General features: G+C 39.7%; 6 protein-coding genes and 1 long non-coding RNA gene across 7 annotated transcripts; 3 read left to right on the top strand and 4 right to left on the bottom strand.

Moving 5' to 3' along the window:
• Window positions 1–891: 891 nt before the first annotated feature.
• Window positions 892–4,040, bottom strand: LOC5667289 (histidine-rich glycoprotein). The gene is made up of 3 exons (XM_001688079.2): window positions 3,930–4,040; window positions 3,488–3,829; window positions 892–1,379 (listed from the first exon to the last, which is right to left on the bottom strand). The coding sequence occupies exons 1-3, from the start codon at window positions 3,936–3,938 to the stop codon at window positions 963–965; spliced, it is 768 nt and encodes a 255-aa protein (XP_001688131.2). The 5' UTR covers window positions 3,939–4,040; the 3' UTR covers window positions 892–962.
• A 1,101-nt stretch (window positions 4,041–5,141) lies between these two features.
• On the top strand, window positions 5,142–5,787 carry LOC5667288 (cuticle protein 19). Its single transcript, XM_001688080.2, has 2 exons — window positions 5,142–5,248; window positions 5,324–5,787. The coding sequence occupies exons 1-2, from the start codon at window positions 5,240–5,242 to the stop codon at window positions 5,702–5,704; spliced, it is 390 nt and encodes a 129-aa protein (XP_001688132.1). The 5' UTR covers window positions 5,142–5,239; the 3' UTR covers window positions 5,705–5,787.
• A 792-nt stretch (window positions 5,788–6,579) lies between these two features.
• LOC4576767 (uncharacterized) lies at window positions 6,580–12,521 on the bottom strand. The gene is made up of 4 exons (XM_001237145.2): window positions 12,443–12,521; window positions 12,006–12,384; window positions 9,906–10,348; window positions 6,580–7,136 (listed from the first exon to the last, which is right to left on the bottom strand). Exons 1-4 carry the CDS (start codon window positions 12,449–12,451, stop codon window positions 6,714–6,716), a joined length of 1,254 nt encoding a protein of 417 aa, XP_001237146.2. The 5' UTR covers window positions 12,452–12,521; the 3' UTR covers window positions 6,580–6,713.
• LOC1270224 (cuticle protein 19) lies at window positions 7,837–10,517 on the top strand. Its single transcript, XM_308903.5, has 4 exons — window positions 7,837–7,916; window positions 7,982–8,290; window positions 9,930–9,983; window positions 10,032–10,517. The coding sequence occupies exons 1-4, from the start codon at window positions 7,908–7,910 to the stop codon at window positions 10,350–10,352; spliced, it is 693 nt and encodes a 230-aa protein (XP_308903.5). The 5' UTR covers window positions 7,837–7,907; the 3' UTR covers window positions 10,353–10,517.
• Window positions 12,522–12,915: 394 nt separating the features above from the next.
• LOC133391229 (uncharacterized) lies at window positions 12,916–13,680 on the top strand. The gene is made up of 3 exons (XR_009764697.1): window positions 12,916–12,976; window positions 13,045–13,265; window positions 13,337–13,680. It is a non-coding gene; the product is annotated as an uncharacterized LOC133391229 (long non-coding RNA).
• A 548-nt stretch (window positions 13,681–14,228) lies between these two features.
• Window positions 14,229–16,908, bottom strand: LOC4576766 (cuticle protein 19). The gene is made up of 4 exons (XM_061643253.1): window positions 16,813–16,908; window positions 16,439–16,747; window positions 14,647–14,700; window positions 14,229–14,598 (listed from the first exon to the last, which is right to left on the bottom strand). Exons 1-4 carry the CDS (start codon window positions 16,819–16,821, stop codon window positions 14,278–14,280), a joined length of 693 nt encoding a protein of 230 aa, XP_061499237.1. The 5' UTR covers window positions 16,822–16,908; the 3' UTR covers window positions 14,229–14,277.
• Window positions 16,909–18,282: 1,374 nt separating this feature from the next.
• On the bottom strand, window positions 18,283–18,981 carry LOC4576733 (cuticle protein 7). Its single transcript, XM_001237147.3, has 2 exons — window positions 18,869–18,981; window positions 18,283–18,795 (listed from the first exon to the last, which is right to left on the bottom strand). Exons 1-2 carry the CDS (start codon window positions 18,875–18,877, stop codon window positions 18,373–18,375), a joined length of 432 nt encoding a protein of 143 aa, XP_001237148.2. The 5' UTR covers window positions 18,878–18,981; the 3' UTR covers window positions 18,283–18,372.
• Between the last annotated feature and the right edge of the window lie 1,807 nt (window positions 18,982–20,788).

The raw sequence follows: 20,788 nt of genomic DNA, 5'->3' as shown, positions 1-20,788 counted from the left end.
TAAGATGTTGATTTATTTTTGAATAGTGTATTCGTACATATTGTTTATTTGTTTTCCTGGAGCAGGAACGATTTGAATAGAAGTACTTTTAATGAGTGTGTAATATTTCAATTCATGCATAAATATTGAATACGAAGTTGTTTTAGTTATGCAAATTGATTCATTATGGTATTTTGAAGGAATGGACCTGCCGTTTTGCTAGTATTTTGTTTGTTTGGTTCCAATACATAATGAAGTCATCCAGCCTAGCGATACCAATATAAGTTTCACCAGTATTTATTTTTCTCTAACTATTCGCACTCCGTGTAATATAAAAATCACACGTAGTGGAAGATATTTTTCAAATAAAGAATATATCAGTTTATTGTCATCATAGCGATTTGGTTTTTTTTATTTAAAAATTGATCATTAGTTTGCTTAATGAATGATTTTTAGAAATCAGGTTTCGATTTAAGAATACAGATTTATTGAGTTCTTTTTATTGCTTCTCTGATTCTATAAAAAATATAAACTAGTGGCAGTTATGGCAGTCATTAGAAAAGTCATTAAAAATTTTTCTTACATAAAAGGCAATTTAAACATAAGTGGCAAAACCGATTTTAAGGCCTGTCAGCAATCATATTTGAGAAACAATTGAAATATTACTCGGCATCATTTTCATTCATGATGGTAATCATTTATGAATCCTTAGTCAAACAAAAGTGAAGTAAACTATAATTGGTAAATTATTCTATACCAAAAACAATATTTATAATGCGCTGCAAAAATATACATTTCCGATATCGCTTGGGTAAAGAAAGCACAGACTATCAAACCAAAGAAAGTTTATGATGAAAATGTCTAAGTGTTCCTATAAAATGTAGATTGATTGTAGCAAACAAAATACGCAAATTTATAACTGAAAAGGTAACTTTATTCATTCGTATTTACAGGAACTGAAACGGAACTATCACAGATAGCTATCAATGATGATGCTGGTACAGGTTGCCGTTGGCGTAGCTGCTGCCATGTCCATGGCCGTGTCCATGGCTGTACGAGTGTCCAGCCTCATGGTGTCCATAGACGGCCGGATGGTCAGCATGACCCACTCGCTTGACGTGAGCCTGGAAGCCGTTGTGCTTATCGGACGAGTACTCAACCACTCGCTTGGTTCCGTCGGCTTCATCCAGAGTGTACTGTCCCTTGACGACATCTCCATCCCGATGTTCCCACTGGCTCTTGTGGTCTCCGGTGTGAGGATCCTTTACTCCATACTCGAACTTGTAGCTGGGATGCGAATGATAGTCCTCATGCTCGTAAGCAGCAACGGCGACGGCCAGCAGGGCGAGGGCGGCGATCGTGATCTTCATCATTTTATTTCGCTTTGGTTTTTCTTTCGATCACTTGCTGCGTTGGATACGGTTAACGTGCTACTGTGCCTCTATCGGTGTTCCGCTTGGCTTAAATAGTGACCAACAATCCACTAACCCGCTTCTTCGGTTGTGTGCGTGTTACATTCGCTTTACTTTTTCGTAACCTTGAGATGAATTTTCCCTCAAGCACGACCGAGAGAGGGAATCAATGTTAGGCACTTAGCTTTTCTTTTGCGAAATATGTTTTAAATTGATATCTTAATATCTGTATGACTTTCAAAGTTCATCGGATTGATTTCAAAGTATTTTACCTAAAACGCATTTGTTTATGGAATATGTGTTTCCATGTTTCTCTTGCATTACTTGTCCGCAAAGATACCTCTACTGTGAAAGCTTCTGGATGCCGTTGACAGCACTTGTAGAAGTTTAAATGGGGAAAAAACACTTTTGGTGAGCCAACGTAACTGCATGGAGGTGAGCGTGTGTGTGTGTGTTGTTAGCTTTTATGTAAGCAATCTCACTCTTGACACATGCATTCCTAGCAAATGAGAAGAAGTGTTATGATTTTTATGTTGTTGTTTTGTTTACGATTCCCTGTCGGTTATGAGCTTTGCATGTGTTGACGATCGATAGCGTACTTGGATTTGTGCTCGAGGCTAAGAAAGACGGCATGAATATTGGATCGAACGTTTCTTCCAGTTCAATTTGCAAACGGAGGTGTGTTGTACGTTGACTTGAGTTAATGTTTGTCATTCTATGATATAACGTTGAGAGGGTACAAGATGTAGCAGAAAATTCAATCATGGGGATGCATTAAAACAATCCATGAGTCCACAATTAATTTACACAGGGGGTAGCACAGTCGTCAATTTGCACGACTAAAGAACATATAAGTAGTGTGCTCATGCCTCGTAAAAAGAGCACATATTTACGTAGCGACAGGATAAATATTATGCCATAAGCATAATACATGACTTAATAAGTACTCTAATGAAGGTAAAACATACTGTTTGTTCTTTAAAGGCAATCATTATCAGAAGTTGTGAAAAAATGGTCAACTAGCGGGATTTTTAAAATGCTGGATTAAGGATTAACATAAAAAAGGAATTTAAACCGAGCCGGTCGAATGGTGCAGTCGTTAAATCATATGGATTTATACATATACGCCTTTGGTTCAAGCCACACATCGACCTAGTTATTTTGACGCTGAACTGACGAGTACGATAGTTTGCATAAGTTGATGTTTTCAATAACCGTTTTTGAAATTTGACAAATGTCTGTATGTTGCTGCTGCTGATATCAAAAAGAACAGAAATTCCTTGAGTTATGGGAATAATACGCGTTCCTGAGATATTTGCGTAACTTTCATGTATATCAAATATCACGCTTTCAGTCAAACTATAGTTGGTAAATGGATATGTTGATAAAATCTAGTATTTTTATGCAACTGATTACTTATTTCATACAATTTGTGTAGATAATTACGTTAGTTTTGACTTTCTGACGATTTTAAATTTTTAGACAAAAGTAATTTTATGTTGCATTTGACAATTGTAGGAAGAAATCGTACCGATAGGATACATGAACTGTCAAAATTTAATATTTGCGTAGGTCGAATTTGCGTGACTCGCATTGCGTAACTCGGAAAAAGACTGCAGTATACGACATCAAACGCTTCAGAAGCATTGTGATTATTTTTAACACTTCAGAAATATGATGGAAGTGAAAATGAGTTCTATGAATCTATGATAATCTATGAAGGAACGAACTAAGTAAGCAGCATAAATAGGTTTTCTTATAGTTTGTTTTAATATACAGTCTGTGTATTAAAACATACTTTCCATTATGGACCATGCTTTTTTTGAAATTTTAAGTTGTTTAACTTACTTTGTGAGTCTGGCTTTAATATTGCATATTTTGAAGTAAATGGAAACAATCATATTCAATAGTTTCAGTACTTTATTTCTGGGTGTTTTTTAGGCTTGTTGAGGTTTGAGTTGAGCTCAGTTTAGATATCACATTCGGGGTTAGGAAAAAATGCTCCAGCTCTAACGTAGGCCAGATGCAGCGGACAGGACATTTGGACTAAACCTCCTTCGTAGAACGAAGGAGCACGGCAGTAAAGGTTCCTAGTAGTGGTGTCCACCGTACACCTGCGGGTGATGGGCATGGCCGACCTTCTTCACGACGGCTTCGAAACCGCTGTGCTTGTCCGACTTGTACTCGACGACGCGCTCGGTACCGTCAGCCTCATGCAGCGAGTACTGTCCCTTGACGACATCGCCATCACGCACTTCCCACTGGCTCTTGTGGTCACCGGTGTGGGGATCCTTCACACCGTACTCGAACTTGTACTTCGGGTACGCGTAGTAGTCCTTGGGCTCCTCGTGATGATGAGCGTATCCGCTGAGACCGTGTTCTCCTCCGTAGTACTGGGCGGAAGCAACCACAGCCAGACAGGCAACGAGAGCGATGATCTGCAACAAGGATAGGGATCGATATGAGTAAATAGATTCGGGAACAGTCCAGAAGGGCCTGCAGATGTAGAACAGTGCTGTTCGGATTGTGCAAACTTACTTTGAACATTTTTGCTGCTAATTTGCTGCTTTGAATGTTGACGATGTGAAGGCTGATGTGAAACTGATACCTTTCTGCAGCACGCGCCTGCCTATTTATATGCCGGGTGACGACTCGCCTTCCCTCTACTCCAAACCGGGGCTTTCGTGTTCAAAATGGGGAAGCTTCAAGCGAGCTAGCGCGAAACCAAAGCCACCCCGAAACGTATGTGCAGCATAACTCGATTGTTATAACATCAGTGCAGTGTGGTGCTATCGGTAGAAGGGGTATGGTTTGAGCACCGGTACGTCAAACGGTTGCGGCCCACACCGAAGGAGGATGGTCCGAGTGAACATGCGATCGGGTTGTTGCTGCTTCTGGTACACGATGACAGCTCCGGCTGGTCAGCGGAGGCCAAGCATGGCCCAGATTTTCTCCACACGCATCGAAAGAAAAAAAAGCACACACACTCACACACCACAACACTAAGGGGGTGTACCCGGAGTTTCTGCGAAGTTTTCGGTCCGCCTCGGCTACGTACAGTGCAGTGCTTTGCGCGAAAGAGATGCCCTGTGGGAAATGTATGCACAGCCCGCACTGGCTGCCGTGTTATGTTCTTTGCCAGTTTGTTTTCACTGCTCAACCATCGCACTGTAACCATCCGTGTCCCCGCAAGCATTTCTATTGCCCGCACACAGTCACCGTGCGGCATTCACGTCGATTGCACATAATGCCATTAAATTCAATCAGTAATGTGCACGGGGAGCAATTATTTTGTGATCCATTTTGATCTGACAGCCCGAGCTGACATGGGTAGAATTATGGGACCGAGAGCCATGAGCCGTTTGACACCTCCACTACCCACCCACCGAGGGCACGGAGCCTTCTGAACTGATGTGATGTGGGTGCAAGCAAATGATCATTGGAAAATTGGAAACCTCCACGCTGCCATTTCTTGCAGCATGGATAATGTCATTCTACCGTCTGGGTGGGTAGATTTGGGCAATTTTGAAATGGTGCATCGGTTTGCTCATGTGTGTGATGCCGAAAGATGACCTCCTTGCGAGGGTAAGGTGAATGTAAATTGGCCACACACCCACATACCACATACTGTCGCACACTTATTGTTTGTCCAAGGTGTTCATTGGAAGGTGTAAAAGAAATTGTATTCTTGTGTATAACACCCATTCTTTAAGACAAACATTATGATTTTCAATTTTATATTGGATGACCCTGGCAATCAGGTATAAAGAAGCTCTTTGGCGTTCACAGAGTCATCAGTTCAGTTTCTGTTAGCATTCGTTGAACATACACTTCACCTCACGTTCAAAATGTTTAAGGTATGTAGTTTTGAAGTTCAATGGCTCAGAGTCCCATATTTAATTCAATAAATTATTTCTTTGTAATAATATTAGGTACTTGCTCTCATTGCCTGCTTGGCCGTGGTCGCCTCGGCCCAGTACTACGGATCCGCATACGAGCACAAGGAACATCACGATCACCCGAAGTACAAGTTCGAGTATGGCGTGAAGGATCCCCACACCGGTGACCACAAGACCCAGTGGGAAGTGCGCGATGGCGATGTCGTCAAGGGACAGTACACGCTGCATGAGGCCGACGGAACCGAGCGCGTGGTTGACTACAAGTCGGACGGTCACAATGGTTTCGAAGCCAACGTGAAGAACGTTGGTCATGCTCATCACCCGCAGGTGTACGGAGGACATTCTTCCCACGGACATCACGACTACGGCCATGGATCGGGATCCAGCTACACGAATCTGGACAAACATTACTAAATCTAAAGTACCTGATGCCGAAAAACATGCTGGATGAACGAATGAAAAAAAAAAAGAATAAAATGATGATTTTGAATTTGAAATTGTTTTTAAATTAGTTTCTGTTTGGATTCTACTTTACAGGGTCGAAATAATTACAAAAATAAGTTTTTCTATCAAGTCAAAGTTGGAATTATACAAATATGCATACTTTGAAACACCTTCAAATACCCAAAAGCTATTCTTTACGTCGGTTGTTTAGAATATTGCCTCAAAATTTTACCTAGTAATGGTATTATTTTAGCCCTTCCATATAACATTTTTAACAAGTATTATTGTTATTTGTGTTGTCAATTTGGTTAATCGGATAGATGCGCCAGCTACTAGAAGGCTGGACGGAAATGAAACTCAACCCGTCTTAACGTTGCAATGACCGAGTAATCAGCTGAGCGGTACTAACAAGATTCCGAGGCCTATAAGGCGGACCTGTGGAACAGTTATCAATTTGCACGACCTAACAATATGCCTGTCATGGGTTCAAGCCCCGTATAGAACGTTCTTTTGTAGAAAGGACACACCTTCCGGCTGGAATGACCGCGTTGTTCGTTATACCAAACACGATTAGAAGAATACCTGTATAAGCCAGCACGACCAGGAAGGTGACTATGCAAAAAAAAAAAAAAAATAGAAGCAATATTAATTCTAGAGCGGAAGAAATTTCTATTTGTTTCATTAAAACAAAAATCTAAATTATTAGATTACCATGACGAGATCTGACATAAAAAAATGTTAATTTTAAACAATCACAACCATAAAGAGCAATTGATAAGCATAAACAAGAAATTATGTGTATGAATAATAGCAAAACATTATACTCACAGCTTTGAGAATCTATTGTCTTTTGGCCAAGTGATGAACGTTCAGTAATTTGTTGATTGAAGTTCCATCGGTTAATTTTCATCATTTAGTTTACTTCACAAAACATTTGAATTTACAAATTGCTGTTTATTGAGTATTTCCTGTTGTTCATTTAATAGTGCTTATCGACGTTGACGTAGCTGGCGCCCGAGTATCCGTGGTGGACATGATGATCCGGCACATGCACTGGGGCGTGAGTTGGGGCATGATGGACTGGAGCATGCACTGGAGCATGGACCGGATGGCTCGGGTGGTGAGCGTGTCCGACCTTCTTGACATCAGCCTCGAATCCGTTGTGACCGTCCGACTTGTAGTCAACCACGCGCTCGGTACCGTCGGCCTCGTGCAGCGTGTACTGTCCCTTGACGACATCGCCATCACGCACTTCCCACTGGGTCTTGTGGTCACCGGTGTGGGGATCCTTCACACCATACTCGAACTTATACTTGGGATGATCGTGGTAATCCTTGTGCTCAGGCACTCCATGGTACTGGGCCGAGGCGACGATAGCCAGACAGGCAATAAGGGCGAGGATCTGGAAAAGGACCAAATGCGCTTAATTGAACTCATTAAGCTACCAAAGGATCGGTAGATTCGTACCTTGAACATTATGAATGGTTTGAGGTAGTTGAGATGTGTTTACAAGAAGAAATCTGAAGATGAACTGATGAATTTCTTGTAGCTGAAGAGCAGTTTTATACCTGTTTCTCATGGACATTATCATAAAAAGCATCAAATTGTTGTTTGTATGCGAAATGAAAGAAATTATTGCGCTGCTTGATGCGCGCAATCGATTGAAACGAGTGAATGCATCTCCATCAATTATTGCTTGGATGCCGATACCCGAAACTAGATTCCATTATCAATGCAAACAATTCGTTGGATATCGTCATAATTGTTGCCAGTCACGGTCCTGTTTTTTTTTCAAACAAGAATAGTCTCTCTTCTATTTCATACGATGGTCTTAGAATCGTTTAGTGTCTAGGCTTATAGAAGCCAGCGAATATGCCCATTATCCACTGCGTGCCACGATCTTTCAACATTATAACTCAGCTAATGCTTTAATTGTGGTTCCACCCACACGTATACCTTAAGAAACAGATCATTACAATAAACTCACAAATTCAACGAAACTACAAGAATGAGAAAATGCGAAATAATTGTCCATGGGTGTAACTTCATGGAATGTCTTTCAAAACAACCATGTGAAAGGGGTATAAATTTGCTCTTCAGCAACAAGAAATTCATCAGTTCATCTTCAGATTTCTTCTTGTAAACACATCTCAACTACCTCAAACCATTCATAATGTTCAAGGTACGAATCTACCGATCCTTTGGTAGCTTAACGAGCTCAACTCAGCATATTTGGTCCTTTTTCAGATCCTCGCCCTTATTGCCTGTCTGGCTATCGTCGCCTCGGCCCAGTACCATGGAGTTCCTGAGCACAAGGATTACCATGATCATCCCAAGTACAAGTTCGAGTATGGCGTGAAGGATCCCCACACCGGTGACCACAAGACCCAGTGGGAAGTGCGCGATGGTGATGTCGTCAAGGGACAGTACACGCTGCACGAGGCCGATGGTACCGAGCGCGTGGTTGACTACAAGTCGGACGGTCACAACGGATTCGAGGCTGATGTCAAGAAGGTCGGACACGCTCACCACCCGAGCCATCCGGTCCATGCTCCAGTGCATGCTCCAGTCCATCATGCCCCAACTCACGCCCCAGTGCATGTGCCGGAGCATCATCTCCACCACGGATACTCGGGCGCCAGCTACGTCAACGTCGATAAGCACTACTAAGTGATTACCATCGGAACGCAAACGAACCAAACCAAAATGTGATTTAATAAACAAAAAGCAACGCAGAATGAACATGCAAACCTTAACAATTGTTAATTTTATTTGAACATCATTTCGGATGATTTGTTATGAATAATTGTTGGACTAATGTAATCGATAAATATTTACATTATTGCTGTTGCAAGATTTGAGTATCTTTGGTAACTTTTATGATTCTTTCGTTACATATAAGATATTTTGACGGTTATGGGTCTCGTTCCTTCATCAGATAATCTATTATCTCGGTCTCAATGGTGCACGCCTTTTAGATATCGTACTCAATCAACTTAGGCCTCTGAACTTGTGATTAGCTTTAAAGGAACTTACGAGCGAGGTAGTGCGATTTGATTTGTTTAACGTGACCAGCCCATCGCAGCAGATGATTGAAAAATTGATGCCTCAAATTACGTGAAACGTTTGAATTGTTTCAATGATTATTGAATCAAACACGTACGAAGAATAAAGAACTTTTGATTAATCTTTCATGGCAAAATGTCATTAAGAAGTTATTTATTGTCTGGTTGTTGTTTCTCAATCAATTTCTATTTTTTCATTTAAAAAAATCACGTATAGGATTGGTTCCACTTATTTGATATTGCATTCATTATAACCATTAAATGTACAACAATCTTATCTTGCGTTGACAAATAGATCGATATAGGAATGTGCATTTTAATAAATCCATAATATAGTTCTTTATACTTACGAATATCTACATTAAGCAAATAAAACAATCAATGCGAACTTTGTATTGATGATGATAAATTGATGGATTGATGGTACTGGCTTATTTGATGGTAACTTTATTACAAAGCTGCTCATTTAAATGGTCTTATGAAACATTTATTTTTCATTGCAAGCAAATCCGCAATCCGCTTCGAAAGAACAATGAAGAAAGTATCAAAAGTGGATTAAGATAAAATCTGTTAAAATAATCAGACCCCAGAAATGATATTGAAGGATTTTGTTATCATTTGTCAAAAAGTGAATGCATGTTTCGATAGCCCTTGTAACTGACTAATACATTGAAAATCGTTTCAATACAACAATAATTATACAAAAGCTATGTCCTATACTATAAAAAGCTGTGCTCTACTACCAACTGCTAGATTTTCAATCAGACAACCATAATCTTTAAATAAAAATATTTCATTTTCGGAAAATCTCAGCGTTTGTAAAACAGCTTCGCCAAAAAGGTTTTCTTATTTTCCTCTAGCTGCCCGTTTGTTTGAATGTTGTGAAAAGCGAAATAATTGCGATGATTTGTGAAATATGCGTTGAAGAGAACAAGCACAAAAGAAAAACTTCGCAGTGTGTCAGGTATAAAGCATCATCTCAGCTACTGAATATTCATCAGTTCATCTTCAGATTTCTTCTTGTAAACACATCTCAACTACCTCAAACCATTCATAATGTTCAAGGTACGAATCTACCGATCCTTCAGTGGCTTAACGGGCTCAACTAAGCACATTTGGTCCTTTTTCAGATCCTTGCCCTCATTGCCTGTCTGGCTATCGTCGCCTCGGCCCAGTACCATGGAGTGCCCGAGCACAAGGATTACCACGATCATCCCAAGTATAAGTTCGAGTATGGCGTGAAGGATCCCCACACCGGTGACCACAAGACCCAGTGGGAAGTGCGCGATGGTGATGTCGTCAAGGGACAGTACACGCTGCACGAGGCCGACGGTACCGAGCGCGTGGTTGACTACAAGTCGGACGGTCACAACGGATTCGAGGCTGATGTCAAGAAGGTCGGACACGCTCACCACCCGAGCCATCCGGTCCATGCTCCAGTGCATGCTCCAGTCCATCATGCCCCAGCTTACGCCCCAGTGCATGTGCCGGATCATCATGTCCACCACGGATACTCGGGAGCCAGCTACGTCAACGTCGATAAGCACTACTAATAGAATGTGTTATTTTACCTTCAGAATACTGCTTAATATGATTGTGATACAAATTTTACAAATTCAATTTGCAAGAGGAATACTGAATAGAACAGTTGAATGCATACGCATTCATTATATAATGCAGGTGAAATAAAAAGTCACGTTGACTTAAACAACATCTTGATCTTGAAACCAACAGGATTGTCCAAAAAACATTACATGAGACTGGGTGACTGGCCCCGCACCCACGTGACCGTTTTGTTTAGCGTCGAGTTGCCTCCCTTCCCCGTACATCCAGGCACCCAGTTTCCTGGGATACTCACCTCCCACCTGGATCGCCATTGGATGGGAGAGCCAGTATTATCCCTCGGGGGGCTTCGGATCCCATCCCATTGCAGAGCGCAAAATTACATTTTGATAATTGACCTTGTAAAACTCAAAACATCTTAAAACAAGATATAAAAATTCTTTAAAAAATTTGTCAAAAATGTATTTCTGAAGAACCTGTTTCAAATATGTTTTTTGGACGATTTTCAACTGCATTCTTCTTCTTTTGGCTCAACAACCGTTGTCGGTAAAGGTCTGCCGGTACCACTTGTGGGTTTGGCTTTCCATGACTTTTGGATTACTCCCTATTGCAGGTTAGTCAATCCTACGTATGGCGGAACGGTCCATTTGGGGGTGGAACCCATGACGGGCATGTTGTTAAGTCGTACAAGTTGACGACTGTAACACGAGACCGGTTTAAATGCATTAGTAAGTACAATAAAAAAGAATCGAAGTGTATACATAGTTATGGTACGACCCAAATTTCGGTTTTTCGTTATAAGTTTGTAAAACGTATTTAGCAAAATTCATACATTCACTGTTTTTACCTACCTTTTCCTGATTTTCCACAAATCGCGCATAATAGACTAACCAAATACTTATGGTAGGTTGTTTGTACCTACCGATTAATTGAAGTACCGGGACATTCCAAATATGCATGTTTGTTTCATCCAGTTATGTTATTAGTTATGATTCAAATGGTTTTTTTTTTATTACTGTGGCGTTTGCCACTGTAAATCCCATGTTTGAAATACGTTGTCCGTTCAATGTTTTATTTAAGTATTTGTTAGATTGTATAAAAATTTAGCAATTTGTATTTGAATTTGTACATATTGTAATAAAGCAATGAAACTTAATTCCGTTTATATATCTGAGTTTTATCATTGCTGTAATGGCAACCCATTATTAGTGAAATTTTTTTTGTATAATAAATAGACGCTTCCTTAACTACACAATTGTGTTTTACGCGTCATGTGAACATGCTAGTCAACATGGAGAAGAAAGAGGAGTTTACCATTAGAATAGATTAAAATTATTGATGGGATAAGAAAGATTTACACATCATGTAGAGCTAGGTAAAAAAATGACATCATAAGTTGAGCTAATGCTATCAGTGCTGTATGATACGCTAAAGCGTACCTCCCTTATGTCAAAAGCTCGCATTTTGAACAATCTAGCTCCGGATGAGTATTTAATGTTACATGCGAAGTTTATCTAGAACCGCTTTACATATTCGATCGGAGGAAACAAACCGGTGAACAATTAAAACATAAGTGTGCTTTTCAAAGTGCTTTATATTTTTGTAACAATTTCCAACAATTGAATTTCGAATTTCCAGGATTTAATAATGTTTGTCCAGATTCGTGTAGCTGGATCCCGATCCATGGCCGTAGTCGTGATGTCCGTGGGAAGAATGTCCTCCGTACACCTGCGGGTGATGAGCATGACCAACGTTCTTCACGTTGGCTTCAAAACCATTGTGACCGTCCGACTTGTAGTCAACCACGCGCTCGGTTCCGTCGGCCTCATGCAGCGTGTACTGTCCCTTGACGACATCGCCATCGCGCACTTCCCACTGGGTCTTGTGGTCACCGGTGTGGGGATCCTTCACGCCATACTCGAACTTGTACTTCGGGTGATCGTGATGTTCCTTGTGCTCGTATGCGGATCCGTAGTATTGGGCCGAGGCGACCACGGCCAAGCAGGCAATGAGGGCAAGTACCTTATGATAGAAAAAAAATGAATACATTACCAGAACACAAACCTTGCACAAAACGTACCTTGAACATTATGATTGTTTTGAAGTAGCAGGGATGTTTACAAGAAGAAATCTGAAGATGAACTGATGAATACCCAGTAGCAGAGATGGTGCTTTATACTCAATCTTCAGGGACATTTTCGTTGATGCATTTTCTCTTCAAGGCATTTTCTCCAATTTCTCATTGCAGCTGCATTTGCTTTTTTTTATAATTACAACACACACAGCAAATTTTGTAGAGAAAATGAAAGAATTGGTTTGTTTTCACTCAATGGTCTGTAAATTATGTTTCGATACTGAAGAATAATGCGCAAAATAAATTCTAATGATGTTCTACAATCAATTTGTTGTTCCAGCGTGTATGATCGTTCATAGCACAGCAACAAAGAAGACCTTAGTGTCAGTGACGTATTAAAGCAGCAAATCATTAGAAAATGAAATGAAGTGACCATGGCTTGTTGGTATATAAAAGCTTCCGACTTGGTATCACACAACAGTTTATTGTTCTGTATCATAACGTGAGGACAGCTTGCGTCAAGATATCATAATGTTCAAGGTATATGTTTTCTGAAAGAAGTTTAAGTGACATGAAAAACTATATCTAGATTTTGTTTTGCATACAAGGATCTTCTTCTGATTTTTTGTTTAGCCACCATCGCCTTAGCGGGCGATTACGAGGATTATGAATCAATGGAACACACCGATCATTCAAAATACGAGTACGAATATGGCACCAAAGATTTCCCCACCAGTGGCCACAAGATTCACTGGGAAGAGCTTGAGGACAATAGTGTCAAACAACCCAACACTCTCAACGAAACAAATATCACTGCAGGTGTTGTTGAGTAAGAGTCAAAACACTGGTAAAAGTTACGTCGTAAAAATAAGACAGTATGAATGTTTTCATCACTTACAGATTTGTGAAAGAAGTTCCTTCTATTAACACCACAACTATTCTTCCGGACGTCACAACAAAAACAATGGAAAATAAGCAAATCATATCAATGTTAGCAAATGTCACTGTTATAACTCCTGTGGCAAATCAAACACTAAAAGCAGAGTCTAAGCAACCGCTACCCAAAAAAATAAGCTGCTGTTAATTAAAAATCTTCTCTGTTATGCTAAACAGGCAACTTGGTACGTCTTTTGGAACATAGATTACAAATTTCTGTTTTATTTCGTTGATTTGTTTTAAAATATTTGATGTTTACTTGCAACTAAAAGAGTTCAATTTAAAATAAATACTTTTTCAGTTTGAAACCTCAACCGACTTTTGAATTTATTGAACATGGCAATTTTTCAAAATCATTCTCACATTCACATTCAAGGTATCATAAAATAGCGATAGATAGAGAGATCATAGAGATTATACAATAGAAAAGCAATTTAACTTGAGCTTGAGAAGAGCAATTTGGACCGGTCTGGTGGTACAGTCGTCAACTCGAACGACTTAACAACATGCCCGTCATGGGTTCAAGCCACGTAGAGATCGTGACCCCACACTTAGGACTGACTATCCTGCTACGGTAACAAAAAGTCACTGAAAGCCAAGCCCACTTCACTAATGGGTGGTTCAGGCAGACCTTGACCGGCATCGGTTGTTTTGCCAAAAGAAGAAGAAGAATTTAATTTATATCATTTTTCAAAGGAATAGTCTTTTCTGGTTGAATAATTTACAAACAACCATCATTTGTATACTGGCTGGATTGATGAATTAATCAAAATAACAACAAAAAGTAAAGCATTGAAATGGTGTGGCATAAGTAAACAATGAAATAAGCAACGATTTTTAGTTTCATACTTTATTTTCGTTCTATCACAATTGATTGAATTGCGTTCTACCGATTACGCGATAACTCAATAGTGCTTATCGACGTTAACGTAGCTGGCACCCGAGTATCCGTGGTGGACATGATGATCCGGCACATGCACTGGGGCGTGAGCTGGGGCATGATGGACTGGAGCATGCACTGGAGCATGGACCGGATGGCTCGGGTGGTGGGCGTGTCCGACCTTCTTGACATCAGCCTCGAATCCGTTGTGACCGTCCGACTTGTAGTCAACCACGCGCTCGGTACCGTCGGCCTCGTGCAGCGTGTACTGTCCCTTGACGACATCGCCATCGCGCACTTCCCACTGGGTCTTGTGGTCACCGGTGTGGGGATCCTTCACGCCATACTCGAACTTGTACTTGGGATGATCGTGGTAATCCTTGTGCTCGGGCACTCCATGGTACTGGGCCGAGGCGACGATAGCCAGACAGGCAATAAGGGCAAGGATCTGAAAAAGGACCAAATATGCTGAGTTGAGCTCGTTAAGCTACCAAAGGATCGGTAGATTCGTACCTTGAACATTATGAATGGTTTGAGGTAGTTGAGATGTGTTTACAAGAAGAAATCTGAAGATGAACTGATGAATATTCAGTAGCTGAGATGATGCTTTATACTTCACTCTCAGGGACTTTTTTCTTTGATGCTCGTTCTCTTCAATGCATTTCTTCGAATTACACATACCATCTGCAATTATTTTGGTTTTTCGCAACTTTCAAACAAACGGGGAGAACAAGGAAAATGAAAAACAATTGCATTTTGAATCAATTGTATGTTATATGGCTTAAATCGTTTGAAAATGAATAATTTTGTTTGAATATATCTTTGTTTAAAATAAAAAAAAAGCTTTAAAATAAAACTAGTATCTTAAAGCAGATGGTTTTAGATGTCGATTTAGCTGTGCATTCCTTCTTCTATAGACATGGTATGATAAAACTAAGAGAAAATACAAGCAAATTATACCTGAAATGATATCAAAGTGGTCTCAGCAAGCGTTAGAAAATTGCTTTACAAAAAAAATGATAGTTTCATAAGTCAACGATCCTAGGCGTTCTTCAATCAAATTTACCAAAGACTCTGACATCGTATTCACCGCTTCAAAACGAAGTTCGTTATTCGCCAGTTCTAGTCAATTATCATTACAGTAAGGAAATATATCGATGCTGACTCGCCAAATGAATCAATTTGAATTATACATCATCAAATCAACCAATAAATCGCTGCTTTCGACAGTGATACAAATAATGGGTACAAATGAGCTAAAAGCAAGTGAGCAGATTTAATCCTGTAAGTACCATACTAAATGTAAAAAATACAATTTATTAACAGGAAACACCATCGGGTTTTCATAAACCAATTAATGATAGACGTCACCAAGAAAATAAATGTTTAAAAAATGATTGAGTAAAGATTTTTTTTAATTTAAATGTTTCAAGCATTTCGAAGCAAGTGATATATCCATATATTACATAGTTATGTATACTCTGGCAGACTCAGGTCCATTTTCAAAAGTGAAAGTTTTATAGAGGCGTTAACCTGCAAGCTTGGGATAATGTATTGGCAAACACGAGACTGTCCACATATCTTGAATGTAAATAATTAATCAAATAAGGGACCCAAGTAACTCAAATCTTTTGACAACAATAACGTAAGTCTTTCCTAATTTCATATTATCAACAGTTTAATAGACAGGAACGAATGGAATATAATGAGAGGTAACAATTAAAGAAGTGGAAAGTGGAGTACAAAATTCGCATACCACGTATAAGAAGATATCTACGTCCTTTTGCTGTGCGACGTATGAAACCAGTAATAGAGGGCAAATGGAAAGGGTAGGACGAGAAGGTGCATATTAGAGGAAAGACCATGGTGCGACGACAAAGAAGAAAAGATTTGAAACTTTGGATGATGATTGGGCAATGGATCGGAAGGATTCAAGGGACAACAATCCATACAAAACAATAATGCTCAAGTCAAATTAACAATTGTGGTTTGCATGTTCATACTGCAACTGTTGCTTTTTGTTTATTAAATCACATTTTGGTTTGGTTCGTTTGCGTTCCGGTGGAAATCACTTAGTAGTGCTTATCGACGTTGACGTAGCTGGCACCCGAGTATCCGTGGTGGACATGATGCTCCGGCACATGCACTGGGGCGTGAGTTGGGGCATGATGGACTGGAGCATGCACTGGAGCATGGACCGGATGGCTCGGGTGGTGGGCGTGTCCGACTTTCTTGACATCAGCCTCGAATCCGTTGTGACCGTCCGACTTGTAGTCAACCACGCGCTCGGTACCGTCGGCCTCGTGCAGCGTGTACTGTCCCTTGACGACATCGCCATCGCGCACTTCCCACTGGGTCTTGTGGTCACCGGTGTGGGGATCCTTCACGCCATACTCGAACTTGTACTTGGGATGATCGTGGTAATCCTTGTGCTCGGGCACTCCATGGTACTGGGCCGAGGCGACGATAGCCAGACAGGCAATAAGGGCAAGGATCTGAAAAAGGACCAAATATGCTGAGTTGAGCTCGTTAAGCTACCAAAGGATCGGTAGATTCGTACCTTGAACATTATGAATGGTTTGAGGTAGTTGAGATGTGTTTACAAGAAGAAATCTGAAGATGAACTGATGAATATTCAGTAGCTGAGATGATGCTTTATACCTCACTCTCAGGGACTTTTTTCTTTGATGCTCGTTCTCTTCAATGCATTTCTTCGAATTACACATACCATCTGCAATTATTTTGGTTTTTCGCAACTTTCAAACAAACGGGGAGAACAAGGAAAATGAAAAACAATTGCATTTTGAATCAATTGTATGTTATATGGCTTAAATCGTTTGAAAATGAATAATTTTGTTTGAATATATCTTTGTTTAAAATAAAAAAAAGCTTTAAAATAAAACTAGTATCTTAAAGCAGATGGTTTTAGATGTCGATTTAGCTGTGCATTCCTTCTTCTATAGACATGGTATGATAAAACTAAGAGAAAATACAAGCAAATTATACCTGAAATGATATCAAAGTGGTCTCAGCAAGCGTTAGAAAATTGCTTTACAAAAAAAAATGATAGTTTCATAAGACAACGATCCTAAGCGTTCTTCAATCAAATTTACCAAAGACTCTGACATCGTATTCACCGCTTCAAAACGAAGTTCGTTATTCGCCAGTTCTAGTCAATTATCATTACAGTAAGGAAATATATCGATGCTGACTCACCAAATGAATCAATTTGAATTATACATCATCAAATCAACTAATAAATCGCTGCTTTCGACAGTGATACAAGTAATGGGTACAAATGAGCTAAAAGCAAGTGAGCAGATTTAATTCTGTAAGTACCATACTAAATGTAAAAAATACAATTTATTAACAGGAAACACCATCGGGTTTTCATAAACCAATTAATGATAGACGTCACCAAGAAAATAAATGTTTAAAAAATGATTGAGTAAAGATTTTTTTTTTATTTAATTGTTTCAAGCATTTCGAAGCAAGTGATATCTCCATATATTACATAGTTATGTATACTCTGGCAGACTCAGGTCCATTTTCAAAAGTGAAAGTTTTATAGAGGCGTTAACCTGCAAGCTTGGGATAATGTATTGGCAAACACGAGACTGTCCACATATCTTGAATGTAAATAATTAATCAAATAAGGGACCCAAGTAACTCAAATCTTTTGACAACAATAACGTAAGTCTTTCCTAATTTCATATTATCAACAGTTTAATAGACAGGAACGAATGGAATATAATGAGAGGTAACAATTAAAGAAGTGGAAAGTGGAGTACAAAATTCGCATACCACGTATAAGAAGATATCTACGTCCTTTTGCTGTGCGACGTATGAAACCAGTAATAGAGGGCAAATGGAAAGGGTAGGACGAGAAGGTGCATATTAGAGGAAAGACCATGGTGCGACGACAAAGAAGAAAAGATTTGAAACTTTGGATGATGATTGGGCAATGGATCGGAAGGATTCAAGGGACAACAATCCAAACAAAACAATAATGCTCAAGTCAAATTAACAATTGTGGTTTGCATGTTCATACTGCAACTGTTGCTTTTTGTTTATTAAATCACATTTTGGTTTGGTTCGTTTGCGTTCCGGTGGTAATCACTTAGTAGTGCTTATCGACGTTGACGTAGCTGGCACCCGAGTATCCGTGGTGGACATGATGCTCCGGCACATGCACTGGGGCGTGAGTTGGGGCATGATGGACTGGAGCATGCACTGGAGCATGGACCGGATGGCTCGGGTGGTGGGCATGTCCGACCTTCTTGACATCAGCCTCGAATCCGTTGTGACCGTCCGACTTGTAGTCAACCACGCGCTCGGTACCGTCGGCCTCGTGCAGCGTGTACTGTCCCTTGACGACATCGCCATCGCGCACTTCCCACTGGGTCTTGTGGTCACCGGTGTGGGGATCCTTCACGCCATACTCGAACTTGTACTTGGGATGATCGTGGTAATCCTTGTGCTCGGGCACTCCATGGTACTGGGCCGAGGCGACGATAGCCAGACAGGCAATGAGGGCGAGGATCTGAAAATAGACCAAATGTGGTTAGAAGAATTCCCTAGAGAAATTAAGTGTATTACTGGTTATAGTGTTATACTTTGAACATTTTGATGTGTTGTTTTCCTTATTTGCTTGTGTTGTGCACTTGTGCTCGTTGTGATAGCTCTTGATGAACTGATGATTGCTTTGTTTCGAATCGCGAATATTTATACCATTGTACTGTTGATGCACATTTTGTTCGTCTTTATTTTCAAATACATTCATATGATCATCTCATTACTCCCACTGCAATGGTCGAATGTGTGTAAACATAGCGCTGCCGCCTGAACTTGAGCATCAAAATGATTCAATGCTCCAATGATCCACTTTCAGATCTATTTGCGTGCATGAGTTATTATCGTGCTTCGCTTTTCATCTGCTTGTTGTGTAATGATTAATGCCAATCCTTTCTCAACTTTCCTCTGTTTGTTGTTGTTTTTCATGTATGATGTACTTGCATTGCAGTTTTTAACAATAGCTCAGGGACACCACGCCAATTCTATGTATAATATGATAACCAGAATTTTTTTTATAATATCAGCACGTGAGTGCTTCTGTTCATGATTAGAATTTCTCGTGACAAACGAACATGTTATTTAGATTGATACTAATTTATTTCGCCGGTCTTGTTTGGGCCGGTATCGTAGTACAGTCGTCAACTCGTATAACTTAACATCAAGCTCGTCATAGGTTCAAGCCCCAAATGGACCGTGCCGCCATATGTAGGACTGGCTATCCTGCTATGGGGGGATCTATAAGTCACTGAAAGCCAAGCCCACAAGAAGAGTGGTACAGGCAGGCCTTGACCGACAACGGTTGTTGAGCAAAGAGAAGAAGAAGAAGTAGTTTATTTGCTGAATAAAAACATGCTACCACAGAAAATTTAAGAAGAAGAGAATGATTAATAAAATCATTCGGCATGCTCTTTATTTAATAATACTATTGTTAAACATTCAAACTGTTCATACTGTCAAAGAATTGTACAAAATGAGTCTTCTCTTTAGAATAGGAACATAATAGACATTTAATGTATACCGGTGTATTATTTTACTCTTAACTATGATTAAACTATTAATTATCTTGTGTATTATTTAACTTATTTATCTAGTTTTTATAATCTTCCACAGTTGAATAAAGGAAGATCAAAACAGAAGAAACGTGTCGAACAAACTAATGAGTTAAATGAAGTACAACAAGAGCCGAAGATAGGTGTGATCGGTCCATTAATGAAAAAAAAAATTAGATGAGTTTCGATGTAATGATTGTCACCAGACAGTTCAGGAAGTCATTGATGTGCGGTAAAGCAAAATTACTAGAATTTATAATTTATTAAAAAATTGCTATAGTAATTATTTGTGTCTCTACAAAGAGGTAAATAAAGTGTTAATTAGCGAAATGCAAAAGCATTTTGTCTAAAAATGTATAAACGCATCTGATGGTACTATTTTGCGATGTCTGTTAACATGACTCTAAAAATCAAGTTTGTATTCCTTAGGAGCAATTCTTAGGAGAAAAACAAACCAACCTCCGCACACAGGTAAATGTGTTCTCAGTCCTTCTCTGGTTTAAAATTCCTCAAACAATTTCTCGCCCATCACTTTAGAAAGGCTTACATTTGTGTATACGCAAGGAGCCTCCACTCGTGTTAGTCCGCCATTGATAGCAGTGATATGTAATGAGAGGAAAGCGAGAGATAACACATCATTTCAGGTGCTTTACCAAGGAAGGAATAATATTCATTGTAGTCGTCTTATGAATGCTGTCTGATGTTAATCAATCTGTTGATTTCAAGGAGCTGTGATTATTTTACTTTTCGTTTGGTGACTTGGGCATGGGCAGCAGTATGTCGTGCTGACATTGCCGGGTAGTGAACCGTTCAAATTCTATTATTTGACTTTAGGGATTCAATAAGTGCTTTTATTTATTGAAGCTTAAGAAATTTAGTCAGACTTAGTATACAGGGGCGGCCCCGTGGTAC

Source organism: Anopheles gambiae, chromosome 2 (genome assembly GCF_943734735.2).
Source record: "Anopheles gambiae chromosome 2, idAnoGambNW_F1_1, whole genome shotgun sequence".
In the NCBI taxonomy this organism is placed as follows: Eukaryota; Metazoa; Arthropoda; class Insecta; order Diptera; family Culicidae; genus Anopheles; species Anopheles gambiae.
Note: the sequence above shows the minus strand (reverse complement) of the source record. Positions and strands in the feature narration are given on the sequence as shown.

What these genes read in the sequence shown, in the direction of transcription:
- LOC5667289 (XM_001688079.2), bottom strand. An exon ending in AGGTGTACGGTGGACACCAC is followed by an intron (nt 1,380 to 3,487) that starts TACTAGGAACCT and finishes CGCAGCAAGTGA; the next exon opens with TCGAAAGAAAAACCAAAGCG.
- LOC1270224 (XM_308903.5), top strand. An exon ending in GCCATCCGGTCCATGCTCCA is followed by an intron (nt 8,291 to 9,929) that starts GTGCATGCTCCA and finishes GTCCTTTTTCAG; the next exon opens with ATCCTTGCCCTCATTGCCTG. An exon ending in CCTCGGCCCAGTACCATGGA is followed by an intron (nt 9,984 to 10,031) that starts GTGCCCGAGCAC and finishes TATAAGTTCGAG; the next exon opens with TATGGCGTGAAGGATCCCCA.
- LOC4576767 (XM_001237145.2), bottom strand. An exon ending in GAATCTGGACAAACATTATT is followed by an intron (nt 10,349 to 12,005) that starts AAATCCTGGAAA and finishes ACATTCTATTAG; the next exon opens with TAGTGCTTATCGACGTTGAC. An exon ending in AAAAGGACCAAATGTGCTTA is followed by an intron (nt 7,137 to 9,905) that starts GTTGAGCCCGTT and finishes GTCCTTTTCCAG; the next exon opens with ATCCTCGCCCTTATTGCCTG.
- LOC4576766 (XM_061643253.1), bottom strand. An exon ending in GCCATCCGGTCCATGCTCCA is followed by an intron (nt 14,701 to 16,438) that starts GTGCATGCTCCA and finishes GTCCTTTTTCAG; the next exon opens with ATCCTTGCCCTTATTGCCTG. An exon ending in CCTCGGCCCAGTACCATGGA is followed by an intron (nt 14,599 to 14,646) that starts GTGCCCGAGCAC and finishes TACAAGTTCGAG; the next exon opens with TATGGCGTGAAGGATCCCCA.